The 16,028-nt window shown below is 40.2% G+C and overlaps 1 protein-coding gene across 3 annotated transcripts in view; it reads left to right on the top strand.

Annotated features, from left to right (window-relative positions):
• Positions 1-329: 329 nt before the first annotated feature.
• CUNH5orf34 (chromosome unknown C5orf34 homolog) overlaps positions 330-16,028 on the top strand; it is a 34,796-nt gene continuing 19,097 nt past the window's right edge. For 2 of the 3 annotated variants that reach the window (XM_055325430.1, XM_055325427.1), the window contains exons 1-6: positions 330-650; positions 5,689-5,922; positions 6,085-6,174; positions 8,962-9,608; positions 12,764-12,862; positions 14,162-14,285. In XM_055325430.1, coding sequence (XP_055181405.1) covers positions 5,728-5,922; positions 6,085-6,174; positions 8,962-9,608; positions 12,764-12,862; positions 14,162-14,285 — 1,155 coding nt within the window. In that variant the 5' untranslated portion in view covers positions 330-650; positions 5,689-5,727. The remainder of the gene's footprint in view (positions 651-5,688; positions 5,923-6,084; positions 6,175-8,961; positions 9,609-12,763; positions 12,863-14,161; positions 14,286-16,028) is intronic. The other variant, XM_055325428.1, reaches the window with a different exon arrangement.

The raw sequence follows: 16,028 nt of genomic DNA, 5'->3' as shown, positions 1-16,028 counted from the left end.
GAAGGTGTAATTGTCTAGATTATTCAAATAAGCATTACTCTCCTAAAACCCACTCATGCGGTTAGCTCTCGGCGGAGCTGCGGGATGCCGGTGCTGACCGGACGAATCACAACCAGGTCGGACAGGTCCCAACTCGAGCATCGGAAGTAAAATTTGCCAAATGGGAAGCAACCACATTCAGGACTGGGAACGCCCTCCTCCCGTACTTCCGGCCCCGCCCCTCGCTGGGAGCGCGACGGAGATTGGCTCCCGGAGCGGAGCCCGCGGGCTGGGCGGGACTTCCGGTCTTTCTCCGGGGAGGGAAGACGCTTCCCCGGGGCGCGGGAAGATTTGAACCGCGGTCGGTTTCCTGCGCTTTCTCTGCGGGCTCGTAGCCGGCGCCGCCGCTCTCTCCCGCTGCCCTGACACGACGGACGTCTCGGCCAAGACGCTCTCTCTGTGGCCTTATTCCTCTGCGGTGGTGATTGTTTTCTCCCGTCAAGAGACATCACTTTTTGGTAATTTGTCAAATTCTAGAAACATCCCTGGAGAAGCAGTCGTGGGCAGGCTTCAAGCATTTTGGCAAACTAAAGGGGCCGTTGATTGGCCTCGTCTCCACGACTTTCCTCTCCGGACTGCCGTGTGAGCCCAGGACGTTGCTGGTTGTTTTGGTGAGGCTTTTTCTGTAACTAGATACTGCCCTTTTGAAAAATGAATTCCCACTGATGTCAAGTACAGACTTGTGGCTTTCGATCGTTAAACACCGACGTAATGGACGGGGTGGCGAAACAGACAGGAATAAAACATGAAGCTGAAGTGTGGCATAGAATCAGGTTATGTTTTTTTTTTTTATGATATGCCAGGAACTCTAGCTATTCCACTGTTTCTCGTGTCTGCCTGTTATTTAAGTAAATAACAATTATATCTCATTAACTTTTTTTTTTATTAAAAACTTGACCAAACATAGAGACCTTTTCCCAGTTGGCAATCAGAAAATACAAGTTTTCCAACCTGCTTTTCCTGAAATAGCAAGTAGACAGCTGAGATTTATATATGTATGTGTGTATGCAATATAAAAACATTTAATGCTATACTTATTGCTTGTGAAATGAACAAAACACATAAACAAGTGATGTAAAGTGGAAGGTTGCCTATAGCAGCAATACTATTTGTTTGAAGATTTTATTTGAGAGGAAGAGGAACAGAGAGAGAGAGAGAGGGAAGCTGCGTTCTCCCTGCTGAGCAGGGAACCTGATCCCTGGATGCTGGGATCAGGACCTGAGAGAAAGGCAAACAACTGAGCCACCCAGGAGCCCCCTCCTGTAACAGCAATGGAAATGGAGAGGGAAGAAACTGGAAGGTCCCAGATAGTTGCAGAAATGGAGGGGAGAGTTGATGGACTGAAATGGAAAAGGAGCCAGGTTCATAAGAGAAACCTATGAAATCAGGGATCCCTGGGTGGCGCAGTGGTTTAGCGCCTGCCTTTGGCCCAGGGCGTGATCCTGGAGATCCAGGATCGAGTCCCATGTCAGGCTCCTGGTGCATGGAGCCTGCTTCTCCCTCTGCCTATGTCTCTGCCTCTCTCCCTCTCTCTCTCTCTGTGACTATCATAAATAAATAAAAATTAAAAAAAATTAAAAAAAAAAAAAGAAATCAACAAGACACCTTACAGGAGTGTGGAGGAAAACAGAGTGAAAAGTCAAGTATTACTAACTGAAATGCCATTAACTCAAATTGCAAATTGAGGAGAAGCAGGAATTTTGAAATCCACTTACTTATTCTTTCATCATTAAATATTTATTGCACTCTTATTATTTGCTAAGTATTGTTTTTAAATGCCAGGGATACTACTGTAAATAAGACAGATGAGGTCTCTGGTGCGATTGAGTGTATGTCTTACTGGAAAAAGACAAGCGAGGAAATAAATAGAATTAGTTTTGATAGTGATGGATGCCGTGAGTAAAAAAGATGAAATGGATGAAAAGTGATTGGGAAGTGGCGGGGAAGAACTTTAATTGAGATGATCAAGTCGGGCCTTTGAGGAAATGATACTTAAGCTTAAAACACTCAGCCTTGTGATAAACAAGAGAAAGAACATGCTAGGCAGAAAGAACAGCACAAAGGTTCTGAGACAGGAAACAGCTTGTTTTAAAGACATTAAAAAGGCAAGTGTAGCTAAAGTGTCCTGAACAAGGAAAAGAGTGATGGCATTTGGATAGGAAGATGAGACCAGATTGTGTGGCTGTTATAGGTCATGGTTAGGAATTTTATTTAAGTGCAAAATGATAGATTGTGAACCAGGATGCAATAGATCTATTTTTTTCTTAAAGATTTTATTTATTTATTCATCAGAGACACAGGCAGAGGGAGAAGCAGGCTCTCTGCAGGGAGTCTGATGTAGGACTCGATCCCAGGACCCCAGGATCATGACCTGAGCCGAAGGCAGATGCTCAACCACTGAGGCACCCAGGTGCTCCTATCTCATTTTATTTTAAAAGATCCCTCTGGCTACTGTTGTGTAGACTGGACTTGAGGGAAACAAGAGTGAAAGTGAAATTAGGAGATGTTACAGAAGTCTGCTTTGGTGAGAGTGATGATATTCCATTTTAGTCATGTTGATTGAGTTTGATTTATCTGTGGGACAAGGACATAAAGAGAGGTCTAGCAGGCTTCTTAAAGTTCTGGGGAGAGGTCAGGTGGATTTGGAAGCTTTCTAGAGAGGGGAAATAAATAAAATTGTGTGAATCTCCTTAGGAGAAACCATATGGTTTAATGTTTACTTATATTCTGATATATTGTATAGGCCAGTCATATGTAGTTGATTACGTACATTGAAAAGGGGGTAAGGGGACACCTGGCTGGCTCAGCAGTTGAGCGTCTTCCTTCAGCTCAGGGCACAATCCTGGAGTCTCGGGATCGAGTCTGACATCGAGCTCCCTGTGAGGAGCCTGCTTCTCCCTCTACCTGTGTCTCTGCCCCTCTCTCTCTGTCTCTCATGAATGAATGAATGAATGAATGAATGAATGAATGAATGAATAAATAAATAAATAAATAAATAAATAAATAAATCTTTAAGTTCAGGTCTTAAATCTTTGATTTAAGAGAATGGTGAAAAAGAATGATCACGCTAAACACAGAGGTGGGAGCACCTAGCTGGCTCAGTCAGTAAAGCATGTGATTCCTGATCTCAGGATCATGAGTTCAAGCCCCACATTGGGTGTGGAGTCTTAATAAAAGGCGGAGGAAAAGAGAGTTTAGTGCAGAGGAAGGTATACAACACTATCACAGAGTGAGTAGTTTAGTAGGATGAAGACTGAAGCTACTGGGTGTAGGAAGACATTGGTGACTGTGGTGAAACAATTTCAGTAGAAATGTAGAGGAAGGGGACACCTGGGTGGCTCAGTGGTTTAGCATCTGCCTTTGGCTCTGGGCGTGATCCTGGAGTCCTGGGATTGAGTCTACCATCGGCGCGAGGAGCCTGCTTCTCCCTCTGCCTATGTCTCTGCTTCTCTCTGTGTCTCTGTCTCCCATGAATAAATAAATAAAATCTTAAAAATAAAAAAAAAAAAGGAAATGTAGAGGAAAGCCTGGATTGCAATGGGTTGAAGACAGATGGGAGAGAAAGTAGACAATGAGTGGAAACTATATCTGAGAAAGTTTTTGGTAGGCAAGAAGAGTAAACTGGAGAAGTTACTTTTTTTCTGTCAAGTGAAAGTTATCACCTGAGTAGTAGGAGATAATGTCCTAGAAGGGGATGGGTTAGTGTTTAGAAAGGAAAGTCTTAGAAAGGATGACGTCCCTAGGAGCACCTGAGTGGCTCAATTGGTTGAGCATCCAACTCTTGGTTTCAGCTAATGTTATGATCTCAGGTTGTGAGATGGAGCCTGACATTGGGCTCCACACTCAGTGGGGAGTCTGCTTGAAGATTTTCTCCCTCTGCCCCTCCACTCACCCTCTTTCTTTCTCTCTAATAATCTTTTTTTTTTTTAAAGGATGATGTTCTAGTTGGAGATGGATAAGTGTCAGAGGATGGTGTTGATTTTAGAAAGGAATCATAAGGGGAGATATCAGAAAGGGACACAGAACATAAAGACTTCTAACTCTGGGAAATGAACTAGGGGTGGTGGAAGGGGAGGAGGGCGGGGGGGTGGGGGTGAATGGGTGACGGGCACGGAGGGGGACACTTGACGGGATGAGCACTGGGTGTTATTCTGTATGTTGGTAAATTGAACACCAATAAAAATTAATTTATAAAAAAAAAAAAAAAAGAAAGAAAGGAATCATAAGGGGATCCCTGGGTGGCTCAGCGGTTTAGCGCCTGCCTTTGGCCCAGGCCGCGATCCTGGGGTCCCGGGATCGAGTCCCACGTCGGGCTCCCGGCATGGAGCCTACCTCTCCCTCTGCTTGTGTCTCTGCCTCTCTCTATATATATATATCTATCATGAATAAATAAAATCTTAAAAAAAAAAAGGAATCCTAAGATTTATTGAGCGCCTACAAAGCAACATTGCAATACTGGTACTGGCATGTGTGTTGTCTGGTTCAATCTTTGCAACAATTCTGTTACTATGCCCCATTTTACAAATAAAGAAACAAACAACCTGAGGCATTTAGCTAATAAGTAGTGGGAGTATGAATGGAACTCAACCCTCTGATTCCCTTCAGTCATCCCTGAATGGAAAGTATAGGTGATAACAGTTTAGAGGTGGGGAAGAAGAAACTGAAATCATTGAAATACGAGTGAATCTAAGACACTAGACTAGAAGATTAATTAACTTGCTCAGTCATGATATAGAACTACTTCCTTAATGTCAGACTAGGGACAAAAATCCAGGTATTGGGATTTCATTTTCAGTGTTCTTTTTTCTCAGTCTTAATAGTTACTTTTGGCCTGCCTTTTGCATGTATTACAAACAATTCTGTATTCTTATCACAAAAGACGGAATTTGCTTGTTGTATGAAATGATTTAACTGAGCATATAATTTACAAAATTAAACTTCAGGAGAATTACAGCTATTAAATTATAAAGGCAGTTACAATTTGGTGGGCTTTCTTCTTCCTCTAGGTTATCTTCCCACATTGGAGTAAAGCCCTGGGGGTTAATCAAGGTATTCTGTTAAGGTTGTTAATTTCAGATCATTTAAAAGTATGTAGTAAAATAATCACTAATTTTTTTTTATTTTTATTTTTTTTTTAAAGATTTTATTTATTTATTCATGATAGTCACACAGAGAGAGACAGAGAGGCAGAGACACAGGCAGAGGGAGAAGCAGGCTCCATGCACCGGGAGCCCGACGTGGGATTCGATCCCGGGTCTCCAGGATCACGCCCCGGGCCAAAGGCAGGCGCCAAACCGCTGCGCCACCCAGGGATCCCAATTTTTTTTTTTTTTTTAATTTTAGAACATGGGAGGAGCAGAGGAGGAGGAAAAGGGAGGGGGGTAGAATCTCAAGTAGGCTCTGAGCTGAGCGAGGAGCCCAATGTGGGGCTCGATTTTGACCCTGAGATCACAACCTGAGCCAAAACCAAGAGTCAGATGCTTAACCAACTGAGCCACCCAGGTACCCCAATAATCACTTTTCCTCAAACAAAAATAAGTGCAAGGGGAATATGTCTTGCTTATGTTCTTAGAAAATGCATCCATTTTTTATGATAGAACTTTTGTACACAAGAACTATTTGTGCTATGCTATTTCCTATTTCCTTCAGTCTTTACCTTGTGAAGGACGTCTTACCGTAGTCCCAGTCATGGCAGCTGAAGTACGAATGGTACTTTATGAAGATGATTCAGTGCAAGTGCAATATGTTGATGGTTCCAGACTGCAGCTTTCTCCATGTGGCTCTGAATTTTTATTTGAAAAGGCACCTCCTGTTTCAGCACATCCTTTGGAACAACCAGAAAGAATTCGTCAAAGGACACACTTTGTTATTAGCACTTACCGAGTAAGTAAAGGTGACACAAAAACAATTCTTTCTGATACCAGAATATTGTTGAGGTAGTCTGATTATGGAAAGTAATTAATATTCCAGATTACTGTCAATTTAAATTGATTTCTTACATTATTTTACATATTTTGAGGTTGTGTTTTGTATTTCTTTTTGTAGGAGCAACTACAGCGAGCCCTAGATTTTCGAAATTCTTTTGCTGTTTGCCCTTTTTTATCTGAAAGCATCATACCTTCTGAAAGGAAAAAGGTAATTTTTTAAAAGCTTTTTTTATAAGTAATATTTTGAGGACAAGTAATTAGAAACAGGTAGTTTCATATGTAATCTTTTTCTTCATGACACTTGGGAATACACATGTTGCTGTAGAATGCATAGGCTTATATATTTTTTCACCAGACTAGGGTGTTCTGGTCCAGTATATATTGATTGAGACTCAGGAGCTACATAGTTCATCTTTCTACCATTTTCTTTGTAGCCAAAGCACCTACTCAGAATTTTTCAGATTGGTGACTTGATTCTCAGGGGTATCAGAATCAAGAAATTATGTGGCCATTTTCAGTAATTGATGTGCAGTTCATGTGCAGTAGAGATGCGTAATTCCTTACAGGTATATACTTTTTTATTTTTTTGCTTATGTTCTATTTTGAACTTTTATGAATAATAATAGTGATAGCTATCATTTATTGAGGATTTATTATGTGCCAATAACTAGGAATGATATTAAAAATATTTAATAACACCAGTCAGAATGTCTGTCCAGCCAGTCAGAACAGGTATATTGGTCAGATATCAGGCCCTTTTTACAGATAAGAGAACTAAATCTCAGAGAGTTTACTTAACTTTCTTCATGGATGTTTTCTAAATGTTAGTCAGGATTTGAACCCAGTCTAGCTGACTCTGAAGACTATGTCTTTTAACCACTTTCCACTACCATCATGATGGGAAAGAAGCCAAGAAAAATTGTAAGCTGTAACTTAGTCTATAGGGATAGTTTATCACTATCTTTCGAGAAACTTTATTCATTGAAACTGCATAGTTTGCTGCTGATGCTGTCGAATGATTATTAGATAATCCAGCTGTGGAATGGAGAACTTTCTTAACTGACCATCCTTACAAGCCAGATTTGCCATCAGTGAACACTCTACTAACATCTGTATACATAAATGGCATTGTAAGTTTAAGAGGCTTTCTTGACACTAGTTTTTGTAAATTTAAGATTTTATATAAATGTAAGCAGAAATGTTTACCTATTGGCAAGATCAATTGATTAAAAGACTGTTAAAAAAAAAAAAGACTATTACATGATACCTACTGTTTTTATCTTCCATGAAGAGATGCAACAAGCACTGGCACCTGTTACAAGTCTATTTGCAATTGGTCGAGATCAGTTTACCTTTGAGTAATTCAGTTTGGTTTGTTTTTTAGGTTTATTTATGAGTGAGTGAGTGAGTGAGTGAGTGAGTGAGAGAGCATGCTGCACAAGTGAGGGAGGGGCAGAGGGAGAGAGTCTCAAGCAGACTCCCCACTAAGCGCAGAGCCCAACACAGGGCTCACCACCCTGAGATCATGACCTGAGCAGACACCAAGAGTCTGTTGCTCAACTGACTGAGCCACCCAGGCACCCCTAGTAATTCAGTTTTTTAAAATATTGCCTAGGATAGGTACTTTATACATGTTGTCTTATGTTAGTCTATTTGATAGCCCTTTGAGATAGCGTTTCCCACATGCTATTCAGTAATTCCAGTACCATTTCTTGTCATTCTCCCATTCCCTCCTTGTTTTTTGTTTTTTTGTTTTTTGTTTTTAATTTATTTATGATAGTCACACAGGGAGAGAGAGAGAGAGAGAGGCAGAGACACAGGCAGAGGGAGAAGCAGGCTCCATGCACTGGGAGCCTGACGTGGGATTCGATCCTGGGTCTCCAGGATCGTGCCCCAGGCCAAAGGCAGGCACCAAACCGCTGCGCCACCCAGGGTTCCCCCCTCCTTGTTTTGAAAAACTTATGTTATCACATGTAATGTCTTAAGATACGGTTGATTCTGTTTCCTTATTATCTGAAATGCTCTGTCAATGATTTTTATGTTAGTTCCATACAATTGAGGTTATGATTGCTTTTAATAGAATACATTGTGGTTGTTTGTAGTGTTGTTTGTACACTGTAGTGCTGGTTTTCCCTCATTTTTTCTTTTTCAAGGTAATCTTTTGGGCAGGGCTAAAAAATCTATCTCTGATTCATAGTACTTTTTTTGGGTGGGGGCAATAAAGCAAAGTTTATTGGTCATTATACATTTGTTTTTTGTGTTTTTGGTTTTTGGATTTTAAAAAGACTAGTTATTTACTCATGAGAGAACAGAGAGAGAGAAAGAGGCAGAAACATAGTCAGAGGGAGGAGCAAGTCCCATGCAGGGAGCTCGATGTGGGACCCATCCTGGGACTCCAGGATCACACTCTGGGCTGAAGGCAGGGGCTAAATTGCTGAGCCACCCAGACGTCCCGGTCATTGTACATTTGAAACAAAAATATATCTAACACTAAATATAGTCAGGATCATTTTTTTTCTTCTTTCTCATTCTTTATTTTTTTAAGATTTTATTTATTTATTCATGAGAGTCACACAGAGAGAGAGAAGCAGAGACATGGGCAGAGGGAAAAGCAGGCTTCATGCAGGGAGCCCAATGTGGGACTCAATCCCAGGACTCCAGGATCACATCCTGAGCTGAAGGCAGATGCTCAGCTGCTGAGCCACCTAGGCGTCCCTTCTCTCTCCTTCTTTATCTGTATGTGCGCGCGTGTATGTGTGTGTGTGTGTGTGTATTTTATATCTCTCTCTCTCTCTAAGTGAGATAATCTTAACAGTATCAAATCTTCTGTGGAAAAATATATATAGGCCAACACCTTGCTCTCTATTTTTCATTCTCTTTAGGTAGTAAAACACAAAACTTAAGGAGTTTTCTTACACAATTTGTAAGCATCAAATGTACAGAAACATTGGACTACTAACAAAATACTCCCCATTTCTTTCTCCCCTCAACTCAGCGTATTTTCATTGACTTCTCAGAAGTGAGATGGCCCAGTGGCGACACTGATGATGGCATGATATGTATGCAGAGTGGCACCGTGAAGATATCATCATTAGATGGGCACGCATACCTTTGCCTGCCCAAATTGCAGCATGAATTTATAGTACATTTTTTGTGTAAAGTAAGCCAGAAGCCAGACTCGTCTGTAGTATTGTCAGAAAAGAAGAATCAAGCCAGAAAGGATAAACTAGTTGAAAAAGCAGGCAAAATTTGTACATATGGAAGTTTATCAAGACAGAGACTGAAGAATAAAGAAAATGAGCTCTATTGTCAGATCACGAAATCCAAGGAACCTTTAGAGAAGAAGAGCTGTGTAAATGGAGCCGAAGGGAAGGAGGATGCACCTCTTCCTAGTACACAACACACATGTGTATACACGTGGGTGAAGCAGTGCTGGCCTGTGGCCTCCTGTCCAGAGGAATGGAGATATCCTTTGTCTCTAGCACTTCGTTTTCGTAATAAAATCAGCAGCATGTCTGGAATTGATGCAGATATCACCCAGAGTAGAACTTTAACTTCTGATATTTCAGAGGAAAGAGGAAAAGAGGTTTCTGTTCTTCCCAGGGCCCTGTTACTCAGCTGTCCTGTCCCCCACCTACACAGGTAATGGAAGAATGGCTTTTTTTTTTTTTTTTTTTTTTTGTCATAAAGCTCTTGTTTCTCAGTCATCTGCTACCATTCAGGTTTTTTTTTAAGATTTTATTTATTTATTCATGAAAGACAGAGAAAGAGATGGGGCAGAGACACAGGCAGAGGGAGAAAGCAGGCTCCATGCAGGAAGCCTGACGTGGGACTCGATTCCGGGGTTCCAGGATCAGGCCCTGGACTGAAGGCGGCACTAAACCGCTGAGCCACCTGGGCTACCCATCTGCTATCATTCATAAGAAAAGTTCATTCAGTGATCCAAAACTCTGCTAATAACCGATAGTAAATAATTTCCCTAGCCAATGTGTCACTTATGTTTCTTACTCTGTGCCCAAGCGTTGAGTGTTGATGGGAGGCTGACTGGACACTACATACTTTGTAAAACACAGAGGCTCTAGGGATGACAGAGACACAGTCCCTGCTTTCTAGGCGCTTAGACTCCTCAAAGGGCACTGTCACTGAATAGATTATTGAAGTTTGGTAAGTGATGGCACAGGGCGCTGGTGGTGAGCACAGAGGAGCATCAGCTGCCACTCCGTGGAGTCCGTTACATTGGTTGCTGGAGCATGGATCTGACTAGTTTATGATCATGGGTTCTTTTCTTTCATACCTAGCCTGACTGGTTTGCTAACTCTAAATCTAATCACTGGATTTTTTTTTCTTTTTTTGGAAACTAAATGTTACAATTTATTCTGTCTACATGATTACAGACATTGCAGGGCAGGGTGGGTACACAAGGCAAATAAAACAAACTCTTGTCCCATTTAACCAGATGCAGCATTTTGGCAGTTTTATGATAATATAGGTAGACCTAATTAATTGACTTGGGCTGAAAGCTGGGAACAGCAAATCTCTGCAGTTTAGGATCTTCCATTGTTACTCCAAGGATCTTAATTCCTAAACTATACTATGAGCTCTGAAATGGTGTGTACTGCAACATTCTTCAAGCTTTCATACCTTAATCAGAAATCTGACACCTTTTCTTAAGGCTAGGAACTCTTAAGACTGTCTTCCTCTTGGCTAACCCAGTCCACCAGCAATCTTAAAAGTTGTTATATAAAAATAAAACCGTCCCCCAAGCATTGATTAAAACCGTTGTGCTGGAATCCCTTTTCAGAGCCTTAGCTCCCTGAGAGAAGAGAGATCCTAACCAGTTGCTTCCATGAATAATAATAACCCTAGTACAATGTACTTAATGTCCTTTGAAGCAAACTCAAGAGGTCAGGCAACCCTGATCATCCTGACAAGTTTATCAGTATTTACACACAAGGGATATTTAAAGCTGATCCTAGACCAAGTATTGTACCCATAATCCCAAGAAATCATTCAGTTTTAGTAGGTGAGGTTCCTGCAAGATGCCATAGCACAAGTGAAAACTCATCTCAGAGCAAAGAGTGATGGTTCATCATCTTTTACAAGTGAGAGGAAATCAAGGAGAAAAGAAAACTCCCTCCTAAACTCATCAATTGATGGCTATTTTCATGGCCTTAATTGATGAAATCCAGTGTCCTCAATTTCCTGATTGGAGGAGTCTATTTTCAAGGTGACTGTCAAGTTCAAGAAGATTTCAGGCTTTTCTTTGCCATGGCCCATGAATTCCAGTCCTTCAATGGGAATCTCCTTCTCCTTTATTGCTTTCTGAACACGCTGCTGATAGCGCTTGAAGAGGTCGGTGCACGGGTCTCTGGAGCCATCCCCCTTAAGACACTTCTCGGCAAACCAGCGATTGAAGCACTGGTCGTACTCGCGCTTCATGTCAGTGCAGGCCTCCCCTACACTATTCCTAATCACTGAAAATTTTTGAAAAAAGCGGTAAACATGGAGAGGTTTCTGGAGGCCAGCTAGAAGCCTTTTCCCTCTAATAAGAGGTGAATGGTTCCATTCACCTTAATGGTTCAATGAACTTCTATAAGTAGTACGATAGTAACGGTAAGAGCTGCCACAGAGTGTTTATGTGCCAGGCACCTCAGTACTTCACCTACTAGATTATCATAGAAATTCCATGAGGTAAGTAACTGTTATTGCCCCACTTGGTAGAAGAAGGTTAAATAACCTGAGCAGAGTCACATAACGAGTGCTTGTAGAATTGGGCTTTGATCCCAGGTAGTCTCTGAGAATATATTTATTATTTAAAGCAAAACCAGGGAGTGATTTTCAGGCTTGTCATGATTATCTAGTTAAAATCGGAAGTTCCAGTAATAGTAAGTACACATTGAAAGAGATTTAAGCTTCTAAATGAACAGTTTTCAATAATTTGCCACTAACTGTAGATTAAAATCCCTTATCTTTAAACATGGCTAAGCAGGCCTTCCATTTTCTGATCTCTTCTTACATTGGTAGTCCTCAGCACTCTTGCCCTTGCTTTTTCTACTTTTGCTCAACTGGACTTTTTACAGTCTCTAGAATGTCCAAGCTCTGTTTCACCACCGCACCTGCTCTTTCCTCTGCCAGGAGCACTGCTGTATCTCAGTTCACTAACGTGTGCCCATTTCCAGGTCTTGGCTTAAGCTTTTCCTGCTTGGAGTGGTTATCCTCAGGTCCCCAGACAGGATTAGGTTGTACAATCCCACAGCATCCAGTAACTCTCCTCTCTGTGTTCAGTGTCTTCTATTTCACATCCCTGCTTGATAGGAATTTTCACTGACAGCAGTGACCTTGTCTTCTTTTTTCGGTGTTATATCCCCAGTGTGTGTGGCATAAATATTGCAGTGAATATTTGTCATTTGAATCCTAAATTTTGAAGATTAGTAAAACTAAAATGAATGAATAAATAAATAAAGATTAGTAAAACTGTTAATTTGTATGATTGTGCTGAGATGAAATGGTGAGATTGTTAAACATACTGAGAAAATTCCATGGAAAAATAAGATTAGTGTTCAATTTCCTTCTTATACATTTATATTAATTTTTACTTTTCATTTGCACTTTTTTAAAATTCCATGGAAAAATAAGATAAGTGTTAATTTCCTTCTTACACATTTATATTTTTACTTTTCTTTGATCTAACAAGTAAGAAATAAATATTTTTCCAGTAGCCAGTATTTTATGGACTTCTCAAGGTAATAATTATGTCAAACAACCAGAAATAATAGCTTGTATTTTGTCCTCCACAGATGGGATTTTTGCGATTCACTTTCACAAAGACCTTTTGATGAAGAATATTCCTATCCTGAACTAGTAAAAGTGGTCTGGTACAAAGGCGTAACTTATCGGTAAGGCACTTGTGTTGGAGTTGGAGCTCTTTAGTGATGTCAGAGGGGAGGGGACTAGCCTTGCAGACAGACTCCCACAAAAGGACACAGTTTGGCCAGGGCCCTTGTTCTTCTATATAGTTCTAAATTTTGTAGGTTTCAAAACTTACTTTTATTAGTACACATAGGGGTCTTGTGATTAATTCACAATAACCACATTCACAAGATTTTTGTGACAACTCCAGAGCCAATAAGGATTAGTTTTGCTAGTGAATGAAATACTCATGTCAGTTATTTATAGGATACCCCTTACAAGCATCAAGGGATCTAGTTGTCTGAATTAGTCACATCAAAATGTTGCCTGTTGAGCATGGACTTAGAGAAGATTAGAGGCTCATCTGTGTCTGCACTATTCCATTGAATTATCCCTACACCACCACAAAGTATACTTCCCTGGTGACTAGAATACTAATATTGGCTAGATTCAGGGTTTCACTATTATAAATAATGCTGGAAGAGCACTGCAACATTTTGTTCTTTAGGCTCTCCTTACATGAAAGCACATACCCTCCTGACAATATTATATATGACAATATTATATATATATATATTTTAAAGATTTTATTTATATTCATGAGAGACGCAGAGACATAGACGGAGAAGCGGACTCCTCGCAGGGAGCCCGATGTGGGACTCGATCCCCGGACCTGGATCATGCCCTGAGCCAAAGGCAGGCGCTAAACTCCTAAGCCACTCAAACGTCTCTCTTCATATATTTAAAAAAAAAAAAAAAAAAAAAACTGACATGGCTGGAGTTTTTATGCATTATATACCTAATACCTTGATTTTCTTGGCTGCTTCAGGTATGATCAAGTCACCTTTTCTCCAGGATGGCTTCTTTTACACATGGCTAATCTCATTCATCAGCTATTGATTCTACTAGTTTCATTATTAAAGAATAAACTTATTTTCAGGTTCTGGAGTTTATTTAACTCCTTTGCAATGGGCATTTCTTTGGTTGGTGACTAGTATGTGCCAGCTACCATGATTGGCAGTGGGTATACCAGGATGACAAGATGCCTGACTTCCAGAAACTAGGCTTAGTTGTCAAAATAGCTACATTAGTCAATTCTATGTGTTCTTTTTTTTTTTTTTAATTTAATTTAGCTGATTGGGTGGAAATTATCCATTTTTGCTGGATGGGCAAAATCCCATACTACTTTGCTTTTGCTTTTTTTTTTTTTTTTTTTGATTGCTCTCATTTATGTTTTAGTCTCAATTAGAAAAAAACGTTTTTTAATGATTATTTTTCTTCCTTAGACTAACCCATAAAAATGTGAACTCAATAGAGATTTATCCTGGAGATGGATCTCTTTTCAAATCAGAGGGAACTTATCTTGGGAAGTATTTTACATATTATTCCATTCAAGAAGGATCAGAAGAGGTAAGCTGACAATGATATCTCGGCTCAAGTAGATTTTTGTATACAGCTGTTTCTTTTTCTTTTTTAAAGATTTTATTTGAGAGAGTGAGAGAGAGAGGATGAGCAGGGGGGAGAGGCAGAGGGAGATGGAGAAGCAGACTCTGCACGAGCAGGGAACCCAACTCTGGACTCGATCCCAGGACCCTCAGAATCTTGACCTGAGCTGAAGGCAGACAATTAACTGACTGGGCCACCCAGGCACCCCTGTATATAGCTGTTTCGAAATAATTCTCAATATATATAGGAAATTCTATTTTTACCTAATATTGCTTGCTTACTACTATGCAGTCTGGAGAATTAATATAACCCTTTGCCAGCATTGTCCCAGTGATAGTAACCACCTTATTCTTACTGCATCCTCCTCCACTCTTCTGCCAGTTATTTGCCTACGTAATCTGTGATTTTAATCACAAATTAATAAGTTTTAAGATTTTATTTTTAAGTGAGCTCCACACCCAAGGTGGAGCTCAAACTTACAACCCTGAGATCTAGAGTCACACACTCTACTGACTGAGCCAGCCAGGCACCCCAATTTGTGTTTATTTCCCCCCCTCCCAATTTGTGTTTAAATCAGAAGTTAAATTTAAACTTCTTATGTCAAAGAATTGATCAATAAGGAAACACTAAAACCAGCAGCATTACTTTGAATCAGTATACCTATTTGAATTAATATATGCACATTAAAAGCACATTTCTTTTTTTTCCCCCACCACGTAACTGTTTGCATATTTAAAATACCTCTTAACTCCTAAATCTTTATATATAACTAGAAAGTTGAACAAGGTGCACCTGGCTGGTACAATGGTTAGGCGTCTGACTCTTGGTTTTGGCTTGGGCTGTGATCTCAGGGTCATGCAATTGAGCCCCGTGTTGGGCTCCACCCTGAGCATGGAGTCTGCTTGGGATTCCCTCTCCCCATGCCCCTCCCCACCCTCTGAAATAAATAAATATATTTTTTATTTTTTTTTTTATTTTTTTATTATTTATTTATGATAGTCACAGAGAGAGAGAGAGAGAGAGGCAGAGACATAGGCAGAGGGAGAAGCAGGCTCCATGCACTGGGAGCCTGACGTGGGATTCGATCCTGGGTCTCCAGGATCACGCCCTGGGCCAAAGGCAGGCGCTAAACCGCTGTGCCACCCAGGGATCCCAAATATATTTTTTTAAAAAAAGAAAAAATTGAACAAGATTGTTCTCTGTTTTGAAAACAGTGAAATATAACATGATATATTTAACATTTCAGACCAAAATGTAATAGTATGGCTATATTGTTAATGATCTAAATTTGCTTGTTCCCAGTCTGACATTTGACATCCACCCTTAAGTAAGGATCACCATAGTGATCTGGCTTTGCTTTGCAGGCTGACACATTCCATATTACAGAGTGGAACTTTGAGTGATAAATTGTTTATCACTTGTTCTATCTATATTTCCCAGTGCCCTCTCTACTCCTTATTTATATTTTAAGTAAATCTCAAATATGTTTCCATTCATTACTGTTTTAGTGCCTATATATATATATATATATATATATATATATATATATATATAAACAGATTCCCCACTGGGTCTATTTGTAGAAAAGTATTCATTTATTCAATACATATTAATTGAACACTCCTAGGCAGAGTATCAGATACTCTGTCAAACACTAGGTAAGGTTGAAGGGTGCCTGCCTTCAAGGGTTCATAGCCTAGTAGTCAG

Source organism: Nyctereutes procyonoides, unplaced genomic scaffold (assembly GCF_905146905.1).
Source record: "Nyctereutes procyonoides isolate TBG_1078 unplaced genomic scaffold, NYPRO_anot_genome, whole genome shotgun sequence".
Lineage (NCBI taxonomy): Eukaryota > Metazoa > Chordata > Mammalia > Carnivora > Canidae > Nyctereutes > Nyctereutes procyonoides.
The sequence above is the reverse complement of the archived record's forward strand: the minus strand, read 5'-3'. Positions and strand labels throughout refer to the sequence as shown.